This window comes from Arachis ipaensis, chromosome B10 (genome assembly GCF_059453495.1).
Source record: "Arachis ipaensis isolate K30076 ecotype BB chromosome B10, ASM5945349v1, whole genome shotgun sequence".
Classification (NCBI taxonomy): Eukaryota; Viridiplantae; Streptophyta; class Magnoliopsida; order Fabales; family Fabaceae; genus Arachis; species Arachis ipaensis.
Window position 1 is genome coordinate 107,513,218 of NC_142435.1, and position 15,474 is coordinate 107,528,691.

Here is a 15,474-nt window from a genome sequence, read left to right on the forward strand (position 1 = left end):
ATTACCCCAATGCTAAGTTAATAAAAAAAAATCAATGCACATGTGATAAAAGTAAAGAAATATCAAATTTTTGGTACATGAGTATGGGAATCATACAAAAGTGGGAATTTTGGGTAGCTAGGCATGAATTAGAATATATAGAGTGTATGTATGTTAGTTGAGAGCTTGGTTAGTCAAAGATTCAATTTTTAGCTCACTTAGCCATATATATACCCTCACCCTTACCTTAGCCCCATTACAACCTTGAAAAGACCTCATGATGTCTGCATTGGTACATTAAATTTTTGTTGATTGGTTAGCTGAAGAATAAAGTTTTAGAAAGCATGACTAGAGAAGAGTAGAGTGATTAACCCTAGACACTTGAGAGATTAGAGTGATATACACTACCAGTAAGGGTTCAGTGCTTAATTCAATATTCCCTGCTTTCATGAGCTATCTTCTTACAAGTTTACTTGCTTTTTATTGTATGATTTGAATTAGTGAAATCTGATTTATGTTTGTCTTGAAGAGCTTATTTACTTTTAACCAAGTAGGTAGAAACATTTTGCATGTAGTTGCATTCATTCATAGGTTGCATTTCATACATTCTATCATTCCTCTTCATTCTTTATAGCTTCTCTTGAGCTTAGCATGAGGACATGCTAATGTTTAAGTGTGGGGAAGTTGATAAACCACTATTTCATGATTTATCTTGTGCTCAATTGAGTGGTTTTTATCAACTCTTTACCCACTTATTCATACTATTTGCATGGTTTTACATTTGCCTTCCTAATTATGTGCTTTGATTGAAAACATGCTTCTTTGGCCTTAAGTTTCCTATGTTTAATCCTCTCTTATTACCATTAGATGTCTTGATATGTGTGTTAAGTGATTTCAGAGATTACAGGGCAGGAATGACTCAGAGGATGGAAAGGAAGCATGCAAAAATGGAAGAAATACAAGAAGTTGGAGAAACTGCTAAGCTGTCCAGCCTGACCTCTTCGCACTCAAACGGCTATAACTTTAGCTACATAGGTCCAAACGACGCGGTTTCAGTTGCGTTAGAAAGCTAATGTCTGGGACTTTGATTTGATATATAATTTGCCATAGCTGCCCGACGCCAGGTGACGCGAACGCGTGGATCACGTGGACGCGTGACCTGGCAGGAACGCAACCCGCGCGGACGAGTGGACAACGCCTCCGCGTCACTTTTCTGCGACCTGTACGTACCAGAATACGCTGGGGGCGATTTCTGGGCTGTTTTTGATCCAGTTTGCAGCCCAGAAAACACATATTAGAGGCTATAAAGTGGGGGAATGCATCCATTCATAAGAAGGCTCAAAAAAATTCACAATTTTAGGATTTAGATGTAGTTTCTAGAGAGAGAGGTTCTCTCCTCTCTCTTAGGATTAGGATTTAGGACTTCTCTTAGTTTTAGGAGTGACTCTCAATCCCAGGTTCAATGTTCTTTTAATTTATATTTATCTCTTACGTTCAGATATTTTAATGCTTATATTAGTTATGTTGCCTATTTGGCTTATGCTACATTCATGTTATGATTTTCTTAATTAATATTATTTGAGGTATTTCTGATTTATGATTGCTTTCTTTTATTTATATAAATAATTTAGATTTTTCCTTTTGGCTTTGGTTGATTAATTGGTGACTCTTGAGTTATCAAACTCATTGTTGATTGAAAATTAGAATTCTTCAAGAATTAATTCGAGTTCCAATAACTCTAGCCTTTCCCAAGGAAAGACTAGGACTCGAGGAATCGAAATTAATTCATCCACTTAACTTACCTTCATAGTTAGAGGTTAACAAAGTGGGAGAAAAATCCAATTCTCATCACAATTGATAAGGATAACTAGAATAGGACTTCCAGTTCTTCATACCTTGCCAAAAGTTTATTTTTATTATTATTTTATCTTTCTTGTCATTCAACTAACTTTTTACCTTAATCCAAAACCCTAAAACACACTTTTTCATAACCAATAATAAGAACACCTCCCTGCAATTCCTTGAGAAGACGACCCGAGGTTTAAATACTCGGTTATCAATTTCAAAGGGGTTTGTTACTTGTGACAACCAAAAACGTTTGTACGAAGGGATTTCTGTTGGTTTAGAGACTATATCTACAATGCGACTATTTTTATAAAATTCTTTACTGTCAAAAATCCCAACGTCAGTCTCCCGGTTTGATGCCTTCTCTATATTTCTAAAATTTCCCAAATTTTATTCTCAATATAAGTAAAATCTAGGGGAATTTTTTTTGGAATCAATTAAACACAAAAGACCCATGACTTACACACATTGGAGCTTTTTTTTGTACTTCTAATTTAAAACCAATCTGCATATAGTTTTATTTCCCCCCTAAAAACATGATATCATTAACATAGCAGGCTTTGTTTCTATCTAGTGATAGCATGCAACAATTATTTTACAATTTGCTTCTTTATTGAATTGTCGTTTGGTCTCTTATGATGCAGGAGACATAGAGGAAAGGAAGATTGGCATTGATTCAAACAATGACATGCATTTCGAGCGTAAAGTAAGAACCTTGCCCCATTAATTCTTACATGGGATCAGTAGTTTTAGAGAAGCTATTGATATTTCATCCTTGAACATCAAGAGGATTTTAATCCATCAAGCATAGAATATCTAACCAGTATACCATTTTTTCTCGTCCTTAGAATAATTCTGTTGCCTACTACAACACCAATATGAGCATTGCAGGGTTGGATAGGTAAAGGATTAAGAATAATATATCACCAGAAAAAAGGAAGCAAATTTTCCCTTGTATTTTATAAGAAAAATGTGTTTGGCTTGCTAACGCTTGGCTGCGATTGCTTTCTGGTTGCTGATTAGTCAAATGTTTTTGCATAGGAATCTGTTTATCGAATTTTGAATCTGTCATCAGATTCTGAGTCGTGCCTTGATCGTAGCCCCAAAAAGGAAATTCGTAACAATCAGGTGGAAAGCTTCTCAGCAACAAATACCTCAATTGATTAGTGAAGAAGCTAAGGATAAAATTATCCTTGGCAATGATGGAAAGTCTCCATGCAGAAAGGGTTCAAAAGGAAAGTCTTCTCAGAAACCAATTCAGGTAGAAGAAGATCATTCACCAGTGAAAGGGAAGAAAACAAAGGGCAGTGCAAAGGAGAGAGGTATGAAATGGGTTAGTATGGGAATATAAGTTGTAAGATATCACTCCATTCTCTTTTTATGGATTTCTGACCATATGCTTGTGGTATCTACAAATGGGACAGGTAGTGGTGGAGATCTGGAGGCTGAGGAGGAAGAAACTTGTGAAAAGCTCATTAAGACAAATGTAAGAATGACTACAATAATTAATTAATTATAATGACTCACCACACTCCCATGACTTTGAAACTGAAATAAGTAATAGCCATCATAAGCTATCTTGTTATCTAGTCCAGCATCCTGATTTTGCGTGCTATTTATAATTTGCAGGTCTCCTCTTCAAGGCTGCCTTTTGGTGCTTTCTGAGAAAGTTCAACACACAAAGGTTGGATAGCAACTATATGTTATGGATTTTTCTTTGTTGTATGTTGTGTTTTGTAATTGGAAGGGCCATGTTGTTATGTTCTCTTCTTAATTCATGAGAATGGAAAGGGTACCTGAGGAGGAGCTTTGGTTTTGCAGGCTCTTGTTGAGTGCCAAGGTGACTCCATAGATCTCAGTGGTGATGTGGGAGCTGTAGGCCGGGTTATAATTTCAGATTCTGCATCCAGAGATCAGGAAATGCAGTTAGACTTGAAAGGTACTTTTTGTTTTAGCTCATATATTTTCTGATTTCTAAGGAAATCAGTGTGTTTCATCAATATGAAGACATGGACAAATATTTTTTTAATCACAATATTGTAGCATGAGTATGTGAAGAAAAACAGTACAGTTTAGTAATGTTGACTTACTTCTTAAGGCAAAATTATTACGTGTGGAGTTCCCAAAATACAAAAGGACTCATACTTCGTATTTTAAAAATAGGAATATCGGAATCATAAGCACAGTACTTTCTTTTCTTCTTAATGACATATTGTATTTTTTTATTTAAATAAACATGATCATAAATATTACCTCAGTTTTTAGCTTAAAAAAAGAGAAAAAAAAAAAGGAAAAAACATCTCGTCATATATTTTCATTCCTTACCTAAGTTATATGCCTTTATAATATGTTCATTATAAGTATATTCCGTTTTCTGTGTTAGTTTTAGGCAGTGACAAACTATATCTGATTGTTTGTATTGTTGGCATCATTTCAGAAACTATATACAAAACATCTATAGTTCCTTGCCGGACATTTTGTGTGGTAAGTAATTAAGTTGGATGTAATCTGCATTTAAAATTTTTATTTATAATGTCCTTGTGGCTAGTTACCTTCATGATCGAGTTATATCAAACCTTTCCTGCTCGTATTTTTCAAATACTGATACGAGCTTGTTATTTGTTCAGGTTAGCTTTGGACAGTCCGAGGTAAAGGTCTGTTGATTATCTGATATTTTCGTATTTACTCGCATATTGAAAATTGTTTGACGCAATTACTACTATCCTAAGTTATAAATCTGTATTCATCGTCAAGGTTTCTCTTCTACTTTTTATTTATGTTATTCATCAGTATCATCCCTGACAAGGATTATGATAAATATTTGCTGTCATTATGTTTAATTGATATTTTGATGCTATTCTTAATATTTCTTCATCAGATAGAGGCCATTATGAATGACTTCATACAGTTGGAGCCACAATCTAATGTATATGAAGCTGAAACTATGGTTGAAGGTTATTTGCATCTACCAAATTGAGGCTTTTATTTCTGGTAGTTTTTCCTTTATATTATGAATAAACTCCTTTACTCATATCTTAACCTTTCATATGAGAAGGGACACTAGATGGTTTTGCCTTTGATTCAGATGAGGAAGCTGGCAAGATGCCGAAGGGCACCCAAACTGATCAAAATGAGCATGCTAAGGAACAAACTCACAGTAAATCCAAAGGGAAGGGTGACAAGAAAATAGTAAGTTCCTATAAAGTTTTCTTGGTTTCAGATTCTCCCTTTATAAATGAAAATGCTGCTGCATACATACTAAATTGTATAAGATTTGGATACAGGGTGCTGAAAAGAAAAGAGGTAGAAGTACTGGAGGAAAACCACAACCTAAGACAGTAAAGAAAATAGCTCCAAAAAAAGCTCCAAATTCTAAGAAGGCAAAGACGAAGAATTGAGTCGAAGAAGTGTTCCATTGTATATGTTGTAAACCTATACTCAATCCTTGGGTTAAAAGTACTAGTTGATGAAATACTTTGCCCATGTCAGAGATAATAACATTAAAACAGCTGCCATTGGAGGTCTTATCAACAAATCCACCCCAGAAGAATTGGATACTTTTATGATTGGTGAATGAGTTCTTATCAAATCCTTCTTACATGTTCCTGTTTCCATAATACTCACATTGTAGTTTCTTTTCCATTGAATTATTATTTGTTATCTCTGCTTTTAGTTTACTTGTATTAGCTGGCTAATATAATTTTTGAAATATTACTTTGTTAACTAAATTTCTGCCAAACATGGGAGAATGAATTTCAAGATTCTAATTTTCCTGATTACATTGACTATGCTTGTTCCCCTCCAAAGAATGTCTTGCAAGATTGTAAATCTTGTTCGCTAATTGCTAATATTATTCTTGCTTGTTCATTTCAATCTCACAAGCAGGGATTCTTTTCTCCCTCTTTTGAGAAGCACTCCTGGAGTTTCTTGTCATTCCATATCAATAATGTTCGTGTCTTAGAAACACTGAGAAAGAAGATCGAGAATCAAGAGAACGATAGGCGCTGGTAAGGGCAAGAGAGTATTTGATGAGGAAGTAACTTGCTTACGCTTGGGATGTCTAGGTGGTGGTGTATGATTTTGGTTTTTCATCCTGTGTTGTAAATTGTATTGTAAAATTTTAGTTATTGGATGGGTTTATCATGAAAATGTGGCAATAAACAAAAAGAGAAGGGAAACAAATCACAGTTGTGGAAGATGATGCATAGTTGTAAACCTATAGGGACAAAAAACAATCTCATATTCACTAGCTTTGCAAGTGAAAGTTCTGGTTCCATCATCAAATGCATAACTATAAGCTCTAGGACACGCCTTCTTGAAGATAGTTGAATAAAATGTAGGCTGGCAACTCTTTGGGTTAGCATATTGTCCAGTGCAGCAGTACCGATCCGACTTGAATGCCTCACAAGCACTTCTGCACCCTACTACACCACGCTGGTTTTCGTCTTCACCGAGCACTTGAAGTTCTCTAGGGCAACCTATACCATTGCATTTTTTTATAATTCTATAAGGTACATGTTAGCTTTCAGCTGTATAGTTTATTTTCTTTATGTACTTTTGAACTCTTACCTCTGTTGATATCAGTCACGCATCATGTAGCATTACAGGCTCCACCAGATACACCTCGTGGTAGAGCCACTAACGGCAAATTGTAGCCATCTACCATGCTGACATCGTAGAAATCTTTGTCCATTGGCTCCGTCGAGTGTTATCTCAAACAGTGAGGTAGGAGGTGCAGCACCATTTCCATCACATTCCAGTTTTCCCCCACAGTCACCAGTTAGGCATTTGCCAGCACCTGTGACATCAAATTTGCAACCCGTCCTTGCCCATATTCGTCCCGACCATCCTGGTACCGTGGTTAGTCTGACACTTTGGCCTGAGTCCAACTGGAATCAGTCGTTGATAGTTTAGGGCTCCCTGAACCAGCAAGTGTACCAGGCTATATAGTATGAGGGCAGTTGTTGATTATGGTGAATGTGTAAGAGAAAGTGTTAGAGAAAAATGTAAAGAGAATAAGAAAACTAGGCCAGGGTGCCATAGTTGTGTATTTGAAGGATTATATTTGGTAGTAAAAGTTGAGACCTAAGGGGGTACCTAGAGGGGATTGGTGCGAGAAAGGGAGTAGTCAATGCCCCCAGATTTGATATATATAAGGATGTTGAAAGAGGTAATTGTATGGTATTACCGTATCCGTGATGCAATGTAGAACTAAACCGTTACGTTGCTTAAACCAATATTATGGATTTCGCATTTCTTTTATTGTGGATGGCCTCTGTTGGAAGCAATTCTTTGCTTTTGCTGTTGCATGGGAAATTTTACAAACTTTTGGAAATCATGTCCTCGTAGAATCGTGTATAGAACTCCCTAGGTAGGTTGAGCCTTGTAAGAATTTGCATGGATTATTCGATGTGTTTCCAAGTCCAAAGGTAGAAATAAAACTTTGACTTTTACCAAGGTCTTAAGTGAAGCAAAATTACTTTTCAATGGTGAAAATAGAAATTGACCTCAACCTCCCTTAACCTCGAGTATGCAAATTAAGCAATTATGCACCGCGAAGACTAAGGCTGCGAGAGAATCCTCCCTGAGACGATCTTGTATATTTTAAATTTTTCGAGAAAATTTGGAGTTTTGGTGGTAAATTTTGCGCAAACTTATTATAAACAAATTTAAAAGCTTGCCTGGAAGAAATCTATTTTTCTAAGTGATATTTGATTGAGAAGTAAAAATAAAATGAGAATTTTTATGAATTTATTTTGTATGTAATTTTATCTATTAAATTTAGGACAAGTTACATAATTAAAATGAATTGGTTTAGAATTTATCTAATTGCAACTTTTTGGAGGACATGTTTGCAATTTCTTTTACTCTTTGTAAACCGCTACTACCTGCAGCGATTTTAATTTAAACGTAATCCGCTACAGACTAGCGCGGATTACATAGAAAAAGATGTTGAGTATTGGTATGCGCGTAATGGGAGGCTCTAGTGGTCTATGTAAATCTGGTTTCTTTATAAATACAAAAGCAAGGCAATTGAAAAGAAGTGGAGATATTCAGAGATCCAATTAATAGAACATAAATTAAAATACTATTTTTGACAATTTAAGGTAAAAAGAGGATTTACTAAATAGATAAAAATTGTATTAGATGCAAATAGGGGTCAATGTGAATCAAATCATCAAAATTTTGATTTAATCTACGCTAAAATCATCGGATCAGATCCATTATCTACGGTTTTTTTAGTTTGGATCTGATCCACACATTTGTAACTCGGATATATTTACAAAATATAAAATATTTTAAAAAATTTATTTTTATTAAAAAATTAATAAAATTTCTTTTTTTTTCACTCTTTTAACTCCTAAAATATTATTAAATATACTTTTTTTAAATAATAAAAATAAAATAATACAACATATGTGATAATTATTAGTTAAAATAAAACATAAAAAGAATATTTACCTATTTATTTATATTCTGTGGATTCTTAGAATATACAAAAATTTACCTGAAATTCACAATTTGATCGTATGAATGTGCGAATGAGATCTGATCTCATATTAATATACACACAGATAAAAATAAAGTCAAACAGATTAGGTAAAAAAAGAAGTATTGTATAATAGTGATATATTTGTGCATGTCTTTTGCGATAAAAAAAATTTACAAATAAATGAAATATAAAATAATTTGCTTAAATATTTTATAATAATTTTATTATTATTTTTTTTAAAATATACATATTTAGTGTAGAATGATAAACATCATTATAATAGTTAGTTACTTTGTTTATTCAAGCTCCATATAAATCATCATCACAAGATAATTATTTAGTATTATTTCTTAACTCACTATAATTTGACATAATAATAATAATAATAATAATAATAATAATAATAATAATAATAATAATAATAATAATAGTAATTTATTTTCTGATTATGTTACTAATTCTAATTTTCAATTAGAATTATTTTATTATTTCAAACATTCTTATATCTTAATTGCTTGTTATACCAATATATGTCACATGTAGTGTGCATATATATATAATAATTAACTAATTTTAATAGTGATAAGTTGATTTAAAATAGAATTAGTCAATTTAATCTTACTATTTATATTTATAGTGGAAGAAGATCCAAATGTCAATTCCGTCACATCTAGAGATTATCAAAAATTTTACACATTAGAATCTACCTGAGAATAACCAGCTTCACGTAAACTGTTAGAGTCTCCCACAGATTGTACATACCAATGTTTTTTCATAAACCGCTATAGCTAGTAGCGATTTCTGCTTAACACATTCTCTTACATAATTCGTCCTAACATATAGCGGATTACGTTCAAGTTAAACCCCTATAGTCAATAGCAATTTATATAGAATAAAAAAAATTGCAAACATCTCTTAGATTTCAAAAAGTTGCAATTGGATAAATTTCAAATCAATTCATTTTAATTATGTAACTTGTCCTTAAATTTATTCATGAAACAAATTATATGCCATTCCAAAGCAAATGTTCAAAATCCATCAAGATATTAAATAAGATTTGCAAAACCAAAGTACCAATAAGCTCTCGTAGCTCAGTTGGTTAGAGCACCCGTTTAGTAAGTGGGAGGTTTTGAGTTCGACTCTCAACAAGAGTAATTTTTCCTATCTTTGGTCTATGATGGATTCAATATTTGTTATTTAGGTATACCTTTTTGCTTTTTTAGATTTATTCTGAATGGCAACTTGCTTTGGCTTCCTTGGCTTAATAAATTTTTTATCTTTATAACACAAGAATAATTTGTATACACAAGTGAAACTCAACTGTTCTAAATGTTCCACTAATTAACATTAATGGTTTGTTGCAAAAATGATAAGAGTAAAAGCAACAGCCATGGTTACCATTACAAATTTATGGCATCAAATTTTCAAAATACATAATATCATTCAATACAAAGTTGAATTTGCCCAGACGACAATGAAAAACTTCAAGAAAATATCCTAAGGCTCAAATACAGGGTAAATCTTTTCCAATACTCAAATGTACAGAGAAAATGCAAGTTTGATATATACAATGTGCTCATACTTGCAAATAACTAGGTCTGCATTGATCAAGTCCTCTTTTCGCCCAATAAATGTCACACCCAATAGATGATAATCTGACTTGGGGGGATGAAGAAATGTGGTCTCATTTAACATGTAACTGGGTCTATACTTTCCAAGTTTTCAAATCTTAACAGATTCATTAAAACTTGCAAAGCGAGGACATCGTAACCATCTGTCTGTCACTTCCTATCTGGAGCACCTGTGGAATCTCAAGATTCTTCACAACCCCATAACCATCCTCCTACCCAAACTCCAGTAGATGCAAACTTTAGCATAAATGGCAATGCTTGTTCCTACATCTAGAAAATAAGCAGATAGGTATCAATATTTCATTTTCTAGTATAAACCAATTCTATATTTATCTGCAATACAAATGTTTATAAAGCTCCTTGATAGTACATGCTTCTGAACCTGCACAAGTTACATTAAACTCAAACAGCCAGCAATTAATCAGAGGATGTAAAGAAAAGATAATAGAATGATAATTTTAAAAATGTAAGCTATTTCATCTCTTGTGAGTCTGCAAAAGTAGGAAGACATTCAGGAAGGAAAAAAAAGAATAGTGTTTTTCACATACTTCATACTTGACTATTTTGAGCATATAAGGAACCTTACCTGCATTGATCAAGGTTATCAAAATAACCCTGATTAGAATTATCAGCCTAATGGACATGACTGCCAATGGTGCACTATTCTAATGGAATTAAGATAAATAAGATCTAAAATAAAATAGTGCAACTCACAGCAGTAGTATTAGTAATTAACACACCAACTCTTGGAAAGTTATGCATTGCAATTAGATATTTGCTAGAAACTACAAAACAGCCAGCTAGAAAAGGGTTACAGTTAAGAAAATTGATGAATGCTGATACATAGTACATCATTTCAGGTCCTAAATCAAATCCAGGCATCATAAAGTCTGAGTTTCATCTTGTAGCTAAATGTCTGCTTCCCAACAAGGTGAGCAAGAAACTAAAGTCATCTGAATACTAAACAGTCAAGCTACTTTTAAGTGCCACATTACATTATTACTGGAAATATAAGGAGTTCTCAAAGTAGATGGACATACATGTTGTCCACCAATAGGTAGTCCATTTATTCAAGTGCTGTTATTGATACTCATCTGATAGTAAAAGGGAAAAAGAAAAAAAGATCCAAAAAAGAAGGAAATATATATCTAGCTCATATCCATGCCATCTCCAACTTGGCTGCAGATAGGACTGACAGCAGAAAAAGATCTCTCGAAAGGAGAAGTATGGAATTGTGTATCTCGTCTACGCTTAAAACCACAGCCATCAGAAGATGAATTTTCTGCATCGAGCTTTCTTCGAACACCCCTCACTGCTTGTTCCTCTGCTGGTGTAAGGGGGAAAATTTGACCACTTGCTCTACAAAGCGAGCTGTGGTTATCATACAAAATTCTCTGGTTACAGTTTTTATCACAGATGTGAGTTAGCCCTGTTAGCCTGCAGCGATACATGTTCCCGCAAACATTTTCGTTTTCACATTTCCAGTCGCACTTATGCACAGGATTTGGTCCATCACGGCCCAAAATACTCGACATATAAATAACATTTGCAGGAGCTGCAACCATAGATTTGCCATATACCTCCATTCCTTTAGTGGAAATAACCTCTTAAGAACTCTTCCACACTTCAACTTCAATGCCTTGCCCAAATCCTCTGCAGGTCACACAGCCACCACAACAACACAGATTTCAGTCATACTCAAGTGGGAAAGATACCTAAGGATTTACACTTTCCAATAAGTAACCTTTAATTATCCCGTTTAGTGATTTCACTTAACCTTTTCTTCTACAAGGACTTTCAATAATCTATTATTCCTATTCTTCTACATTTGAAAAATAATGGAATTCAACTCAAAGTCCTATCACCTATCACAATAGAAAGATCGAGTTTCAAAAACAGAACGGATTATTATAAAACCTAAATCTAGAATCCGACTTTAGTAATTATTGTTTAATTAGATCATTAGATGACAAATAATATTAAAATGGAGAGCTTTCATAATTAATTAATTATATACGGAGAAGACAGATCTAAACCGTGAAAATGTTGAAATCCTAAACAATGGATAACACGGTAATTAGCACGCGCTCTATTAAGAATCCAACATGCCATCACCTTCAAAACCAAACAATTCAGCACCCGCTAATACAAGCGTATATTAATCTTACTTTCTCGTTCTAACAAATGCATGCTGCATGCTTAATTATTACACCATAACAATAACGCGCATGGAAATAACATGAATTAAATTAATTGCACCAACCTAATCACAGAGAGAGGGAGAGAAAGAGAGAGAGAGAAAGAGAGCAGAGGAAAATTTCACTCACATGCTCTTTCTTCAGCTATAGAGTCTTCTTCCTCTTTAGTGCCTATAAAGAACAAAGAACAAACCTAAAATCTCACTCACGCTCTCGGAAGAACCTAAGCTAATAAAGAAAGAAAGAAAGAAAGAAAGAACGTTAAATTAGATAAATGGAAGAAGCGGAAGACTTGTGGGATTACATTTATAGAAACTTGGCGTTGAATAAATGCTCGTAGCTCATTCCGCTTACCTTTACACTTGTGGGGTTGACGCTTCCCATATACGACAAAACTCACGCTAAAATAAAATCCCAAATGCACGTTACTATGATAAATGAAAGATGGACCCAAATGTAATTTTACTTCCTTCAGTGGTCACCTACCACTACAATTTATTTCTGGATAACCTTGCGGAACGTTGGTTTCGCATCGCATTAAACCCATCTTCATTTTAAAATTATTATTTTTATTTGAATAAAGAATATAGAAATCAATCTGTTAAAATTAGTCAACATTTTTTAATTTTAAAAATTTCTACTTTTTTTTTAAAAAAATTATGAACTATGGAGCTAAATGTTTGGAAAGAAAAAACTACACCAAAATTGTTCTTTAAAGAATGAGTAAAATAAAGTAGATATGATAACTATGACCAAAAACCTTAAATTTATCTGCATAAATATTAATCAAATATCTTTTTTAAAATTTAGTATTTATAATTTATAATTCAGAATTAAAATTTTATTTTAGAATTAAAAATTTTAAAATATAATTAATATTAATCGAAAAAAATTACTTCTTAACATTATTTTTAAATAAATAATCAAATACAAAAATTTTATAACATGTGTTATAAAAATATATGTGAAAATTATTATAATTTTAAAATATATTTTAATTTAATAAATATATTAGCACTTAAATTTTATATATTTTTATAAAAAAAAATTGACGAATAACCTTAATACATTTTTTTAAAGTCATGTTATTTAAACGATTAATTTAGATCACTTAACTTTTATTATTATGGCTTGTTTGTCACGTGTACCAACGGCTCTCTTTTCTCTCTCTCATGTGCGCCTTGCTTTCACACATTTCAATGTTCCAAAAGTAATGGATTTGGGGGGAGAGGAGAAAGAAATACAGATATAATACATATTTAGTAGAGATCGGTTGGGGTGTAGGGTAGGATACAGGTTTAGGATATATTCTACTCGTATTCTATATATAATATATATTTTATAAAAAGTAGGTAAATAGTGAAGGAAGTATAAGTTGAATCTATATTTTTCTTTATGTAATGATTTGGTAATAAGTAAGTAATCACTAAACTAGTTAGTTGATTTAGTAATTTAAAGTATTAATTTTTTATTTTGTATTTTATTAATATGTATAAAATTTGGAATGATTGAATTTTATATTTGTTTAGAAAAAAATTGATATTTCTGCAGGTAGAATAGGATATGATAGGGTAGGGTAGGATTTAGAATTTTAGGATACGGGTAAGGTTAAGGTTGAGAGATTCTCAACCCGCAGGTAGGGTAAAATAGAGTTTTAATAGAATTTCAACCCGCGGGTAGGGTTAGCGTAGGATCCAAACCCTACCCTACCTTACCTATTGCCAGTCCTAAACGAGTGCGCGAAGATCATATTCTCTCCTATTCATACTTGACACGTCTAACTACCACTGTCATGCTTTTTCGTCGTACCAGTCTTTTCAGTTTTGCTTGAAGGTCATACTGGTCTTTTTGAATTTTGGAATTTTGTGGTATCTTCTTCCTTTCGAGATAAGCCCATATTACCTAATTACTAGTTAGATGTCCAAAAATATCCAATGAAAAATTGTAGTCTCCCCTGATCTAATTTATTAGAGTTGTCAACCATAAATTTATTCACCTTGCTTTTGTTCTGCTACGGATCAAGTCGATGGAGGATTGGAGGCTCCCTCCAACCTCAAGTATTGAAGGTTATGTAATTCTATTTTTCTACCGCAGTTGGCATGAACCAGAGATTTGTAATCTGTTGTTGAAGCAGTGCATCGCTGCTCTTCTTCTTCCGACAGGTCGCCGTCCGCGCAGAATCAGAATCGCTCCTTGCAGTGCCAGTGATGGGTATTAGCTTCGCCACCTAACGCCAAAGTGAAAGAATATTAGCGATCCATGCTCTTGCCGTTCACCAAATGTTCTCATGACTAAGGATCAAGAACAATCGTTACAAGAAAAGTCACGTATAGGAATCCTGTTAAGTGAGAGAGAGGCATAAGTGGTTAGGATGATTAATTTGTTAGTTTTTTATTTTTGGGAGAGGGGGAGAAGGGTTGACCCATCCAGGTTGTGTAGTGAGTGTGTTGGTGTAGGTCGGGTTGGTCCGACCCACGCCCAGTCCAAAAAAGAAACCATAAATTTGGATTAGTTGAGTTCGTTGAACTAGGTTAATTAGAGTTAGGGATAAATGGACTATCAGATAGCATATATTATTGCAACTCAAGTTTAGCACAAAGAAAATTTTCGTTAGTCTCTCCTTAAATTGTGCTAGAGTTTGAAATCTTGGTTTAATATGAATAGTAAAATATAGAAATATATATATAGTAGTATGTTTGAGAACATTATAATGGTTAAAATGTTGATTTAACTTTTAAAATGTTTGAATATTATGATTTGAAATGAGTAAATTCAGTTTTACAAATTTTTTACTTGATCGAATTTAATTTTGATATGATTTTATATTTTTATGTATTTAATTTATTTTTTTATTTTACCTAATTTTTATTTTCTCTATCTTAAAGGTAGTGTAAAAAAAAAGAGTGCAGAAAAAATACGTACGTTCAGTTTTGAGTGAGATACACAACAAAACACTAACTATTAGCAATAATGATCATGACGACGTCAATATTGAGTATTAAGTATTAACAATATATGCTTTCAACAAGAATTTTCAACGTATCTAATAAATAAAATCTTATGCTTGCTGCTCTCTACTTAGTAGTTAGTACTTAGTTCGATAAAACATTAAACATAAAGACGAAAATACTGACCATATTGCCAAACTTAGAGCTAGAGACCAAGCTGTTTGCTGGCTTCCATATTATAAATCAAATACCCAAACACATTTGTAAGTCAGAAATCACAATGTATCATCTAATAATCAACATTAAACAATTACTTAATTTCTCTCTCAATCTTTCTAACGATGGTTGATCCATTTCACCATGGTTTTTGCTTTACCTAT

General features: G+C 33.1%; 2 protein-coding genes, 1 non-coding gene and 1 pseudogene across 3 annotated transcripts; 2 read left to right on the forward strand and 2 right to left on the reverse strand.

Moving 5' to 3' along the window:
• The first annotated feature begins 3,248 nt into the window (after positions 1–3,248).
• Positions 3,249–5,991, forward strand: LOC107624301 (DNA-binding protein BIN4-like). Its single transcript, XM_021113560.2, has 8 exons — positions 3,249–3,310; positions 3,454–3,508; positions 3,646–3,763; positions 4,262–4,308; positions 4,452–4,478; positions 4,703–4,778; positions 4,880–5,013; positions 5,109–5,991. Coding segments are annotated over exons 1-8 (573 nt in total). The 5' UTR covers positions 3,249–3,308; the 3' UTR covers positions 5,223–5,991.
• LOC110267761 (PR5-like receptor kinase) lies at positions 5,700–6,517 on the reverse strand (annotated as a pseudogene).
• A 2,880-nt stretch (positions 6,518–9,397) lies between these two features.
• TRNAT-AGU (transfer RNA threonine (anticodon AGU)) lies at positions 9,398–9,471 on the forward strand. Its single transcript has one exon. It is a non-coding gene; the product is annotated as a tRNA-Thr (tRNA).
• Positions 9,472–10,749: 1,278 nt separating this feature from the next.
• LOC107623279 (uncharacterized) lies at positions 10,750–12,466 on the reverse strand. Its single transcript, XM_016325481.3, has 2 exons — positions 12,276–12,466; positions 10,750–11,601 (listed from the first exon to the last, which is right to left on the reverse strand). Exon 2 carries the CDS (start codon positions 11,532–11,534, stop codon positions 11,097–11,099), a length of 438 nt encoding a protein of 145 aa, XP_016180967.1. The 5' UTR covers positions 11,535–11,601; positions 12,276–12,466; the 3' UTR covers positions 10,750–11,096.
• Between the last annotated feature and the right edge of the window lie 3,008 nt (positions 12,467–15,474).